This window comes from Mandrillus leucophaeus, unplaced genomic scaffold, assembly GCF_000951045.1.
Source record: "Mandrillus leucophaeus isolate KB7577 unplaced genomic scaffold, Mleu.le_1.0 Scaffold199, whole genome shotgun sequence".
Classification (NCBI taxonomy): domain Eukaryota; kingdom Metazoa; phylum Chordata; class Mammalia; order Primates; family Cercopithecidae; genus Mandrillus; species Mandrillus leucophaeus.
In genome coordinates, this window is record NW_012102020.1 from 1,605,892 (window position 1) to 1,610,376 (window position 4,485).

At 40.7% G+C, this 4,485-nt stretch overlaps 1 protein-coding gene across 2 annotated transcripts in view; it reads left to right on the forward strand.

The window, feature by feature from the left end:
- Positions 1-4,485, forward strand: part of FYTTD1 (forty-two-three domain containing 1) — a 45,971-nt gene that overhangs the window by 28,056 nt on the left and 13,430 nt on the right. For both annotated transcript variants that reach the window (XM_011978711.1, XM_011978710.1), the window contains 2 exons: positions 1,985-2,133; positions 3,560-3,672. In XM_011978711.1, coding sequence (XP_011834101.1) covers positions 1,985-2,133; positions 3,560-3,672 — 262 coding nt within the window. The remainder of the gene's footprint in view (positions 1-1,984; positions 2,134-3,559; positions 3,673-4,485) is intronic.

The window sequence follows — 4,485 nt, forward strand, 5'->3', positions numbered from 1 at the left end:
TTTAACACAAATAGCAAGTCATTCTATATTGGAATTAGTTTTAATGTACAGTTTTTCCCAATATGGTTTAATCTTCATCTGGTTGCAATTTCAGAAGGAAACCACACGTAGGGCAGCAATAAATTGATTTAAAAACTAAAAACTTTAAGCCAGCTGTGGTGGCTCACGCCTGTAACTCCAGCACTTTGGGAAGTCAAGGCAGGCAGATCACCTGAGGTCAGGAGTTTGAGACCAGCCTGACCAACATGGTGAAACCCCGTCCCTACTAAAAATACAAAAATATAACTGGGTGTGGTGGTGTGTGCCTGTAATCCCAGCTACTAGGGAGGCTGAGGCAGGAGAATTGTTTGAACCTGGGAGGTGGAGGTTGCAGTGAGCTGAGATCACGCCATTGCACTCCAGCCTGGGGGACAGAGTGAAACTCCGTCTCAAAGAAAAAAAAAAGAGTTTGCTTTACTGTTTAACTAACATTTCACCTTCTAGAAACTCACATCTTCAGAAAATAATCGTGGATGTGTTTAAAAATATATCTATGGTTCCATTGTGATTATTTATAATTAGAACTAACTGAAATGATTACTCTAAAGTTGGTTGGATCAAGTATGGCATATTAAAAAGTAATTCAATAAAAGGATATCAAAAACATGGGATAATATTTTCACAATATAGGGGTGTGTGTGTGTTTGAGACAGGGTGTGTGTGTGTGTATGTGTGTGTGTGTGAGACAGGATCTCGCTCTGTCACCCTAGGCTGGAGTACAGTGTGATCTCAGCTCACTGTAACCTCTGCTTCCCAAACTCAAGTGATCCTCCTGCCTCAGCCTCCCTATTACCTGGGACTACAGGTGCGTGCCACCACGCCCAGCTAATTTTGTGTATTTTTAGTAGAAACGGGTTTCACAGTGTTAGCCAGGATGGTCTTGATCTCCCGACTTCGTGATTCACCCTCCTCGGCCTCCCAGAGTGCTGGGATTACAGGCGTGAGTCACCACACCCGGCCCCTATTTTTTTTTTAACTAGAAAAAAGTATTTACTTATTTATTTATATATTTATTTATTTTTTAATCTATTTATTTTTTGGAGACAGGGTCTCACTCTGTTGTAGCCTAGAGCTCCTGGACTCAAGCAATCCTCTCACCCCAGCCTCCTGAGTAGCTGGGACTATAGGCGTGTGCTACCATGCCCAACTCATTTTTAGAGGTGAGGCCTCACTATGTTGCCCAGGCTGGTCTTAAACTCCTGAGCTCAAGGGATCCTCTTGCCTCGGCCTCCCAAATGCTGGGATTACAGGCATGAGCCACTGTGCCCAGCCTAGAAAAAGTATTCAAATAGGTAAGATATATAATGGAAAACCAAAGTTGGTAATGTCACATGCCACAGATTAAAATGTGTCTATTGGCACTGGCGACTTAGCAAAAGCGATTTGAATGGAGTAGGGCTGAAAGTGAAGCCAGATGGCAATGTGCTGTCATAAGTAAATTGGAAATGAGATAGTGATTCCACTCTAGATCAGCATTGTTCAATAAAGATTGAGCACATATGAATATATTTTATTTCGCCGAGTATCTCTAAAATATTTCACTGATGATTTTATATAAATCATATAGTGAAATATTTTACCTTGAAATATCTCGATTCAGACTAGTACTTAACTTCAAGTACTCAGTAGTAACCACAGATGGTTAGTATCGACCCTAGTGCACAGGTAAAGACTCTGGACTGTCCTGTTTGTTGAGAAACTAATGACGAAAGAGTATGGCCACATGTGCGAATCCTCTAGTTATTTACAGTCCGGTATAGCCACAGAACCCTTCCCAATGCAACAGATTGCTTTTTAAAATGACATATCTTACGTAATTTAAAAAACATAAATCATAACATAATAAATGTTCATAACTTCCCCCTTCCTTGGAAAATAGAATATCCTGTGACCCTCCCAGCTGAATTGTTAAATTGACATTTTCTTCTCTTTTTGCTTCCTCTAGGTTTTGGTAAGACTAGTCTGAATCGTAGAGGAAGAGTCATGCCTGGAAAGAGACGTCCTAATGGAGTTATCACTGGCCTTGCAGCTAGGAAAACAACTGGAATTCGAAAAGGAATTAGTCCTATGAATCGTCCACCTCTAAGTGACAAGGTAGGATGATGGCTTAATCCTGGATTAGATGTCCTTTTCCTTTATTTGTACTAACATTTCTGTGAATAAGCTTAACAGAAAATTTTATTTGTTTTTATATAGTACTTTGGGACTGATATATCAAATTTAATATCTGAATAAAAATCACTGCCATTCATAAAGAATACCTAAATTTCCACATTCTCAAATATAAGTAAGTTTTTTGTTTGTTTGTTTTTTGTTTTTTATATGTAGATAGAGGCTTGCTCTGTTACCCAACTGGAGTGCAGTGACGTGATCTTGGCTCAGCCTTCTGAGTAGCTGGGATTACAGGTGTGTGCCACCACGCCTGGCTAATTTTTGTATTTTTAGTAGAGACGGGGTTTCACCATGTTGGCCAGGCTAGTCTTGGAACTCCTGACCTCAAGTGATCTGCCCGCCTCTGCCTCCCAAAATGCTGGTATTACAGGCGTGAGCCACCATGCCTGGCCGAAAATTGAGGTTTTTTTTGAGGGGGGCTAGAGTCTCACTCTGTCGCCCAGGCTGGAGTGCAGTGGTGCAATCTTGGCTCACTGCAACCTCCGCCTCCTGGGTTCAGGAAATTCTCCTGCCTCAGCCTCCTGAGTAGCTGGGACTACATGTGTGTGCCACCATGACTGGCTAATTTTTGTATTTTTAGTAGAGACGGGGTTTCACCATGTTGGCCAGGCTGGTCTCAAAGTCCTGACCTCGTGATCCACCTGCCTCAGCCTCCCAAAGTGCGGGGATTAAAGGCGTGAGCCACCGTGCCTGACCAAATTAAGACTTTTTAATGTGAGTCAGTCAGTGGATATTTATGAAGTACTTCTCATATACTTAATAGAGGAATCCAGATAAAGTATAAGATAAGGTTCATATTTGTCAAGAACTTTCGAGAAGTCTTTATGGACAATATGGATATCTGAATTAGGCTTTAATGGTGGATTTAATTTACATATGTGGAGGAAGAAAAAGAGGGTGTTTCATGTGCTTTTGTTTTTTATGGTACTTTTTGCCTCTGACCATGTCTATTCCAGCTCCTTTGCCGTCATGACTTCCCCGCTTTTTCTTGTTTTCGGCATTTGTTTTGGAACTTGGCTTTTTAAAATCTATTAGTATCAAAAATCATGTTTCTATAAATTATTCCCTAATTTATATCTCTGGCCCTCTGATTCTTCTCTTGAGTTGCGGAGCCACAATTCCCCATCACCTGTGGGTCCCCTGAGTACCTCACATATTTTAAATATAATGTGGGGTTTTCATCTTTCCAATCGCTTAGGCTGTAAGTTTTCAAGCTGTTTCTCCATCTCCCTTATCTACACATTCAAGCTGTTGTCAATCCCTGTTCATTCTGCATCAGAAATGTTTATTGTAGTAGGGTATATAGAAAAATGCAATTTGATTAACATAGTTTCTTGCCTTCTGATAGAATATAGAACAATATTTTCCAGTGTTAAAAAGGAAGGCAAACCTTCTGAGACAAAATGAAGGGCAGAGGAAACCAGTGGCAGTTCTCAAGAGACCGAACCAGCTAAACAGAAAGTAAGTACTCAAATATGATGATGTGTTATTTTGCATTAAAAAACACTTCTTGCATTAAGTGGTGTGAAGAATAGATTTGCAGTGATTTTTTTAGTTACCTGGTCATTTTCAAGACAGATGTTTGGGATGTCTATCTGAACATCCACATGGATGTATCCAGTAATAGCTCGTTTATTAGATGAATTCTTACTGATGAATTTAACCAATATAAGCTTTTTAAAAAGCATCACTCTGCTTCTTTACCTCTTTGACACATGGAATAAAATTGCAAAAGCTGATCACTTTAGTAGAACTCTCTCTCTTTTTTTTTTTTCCTGTTTTTTGAGACAGGGTCTTCTCGCTCTATTGCTGAGGCTGGAGTGCAGTGGCGCCATCACTGCTCACTGCTCACTGGAGCCTCAACCCCTACCCGGGCTCAAGTGATCCTCCCACATCAGCCTCCTGAGTAGATGGGACCACAGATACATGCCACCATGCCCTGCTAGTTTTTTTTTTTGGTAGAGACAGGATCTCACCCTGTTGCCTAGGCTGGTCTCAATTCCTGGCCTCAAGTGATCCTCCCACCTCAGCCTCCTAAAGTGCTGGGATTACAGGCATGTGCCACTGTGCCCAGCCCTGGTAGAACGCTTAACATCTCAGTGAGAATTATTCAAAATTGGGAATTCTGAAAGCTCAATTTGTTACTCAGTCTGGATGGCCCTTACTAGAACACTGAATCACAATGTATGTTATTTGTGGAAAAATCAAACTAGAAAGGAAGAATTCTTGATGAACACTTGTTAAACTGAAATTATTTTTATACTAAGTTGAATA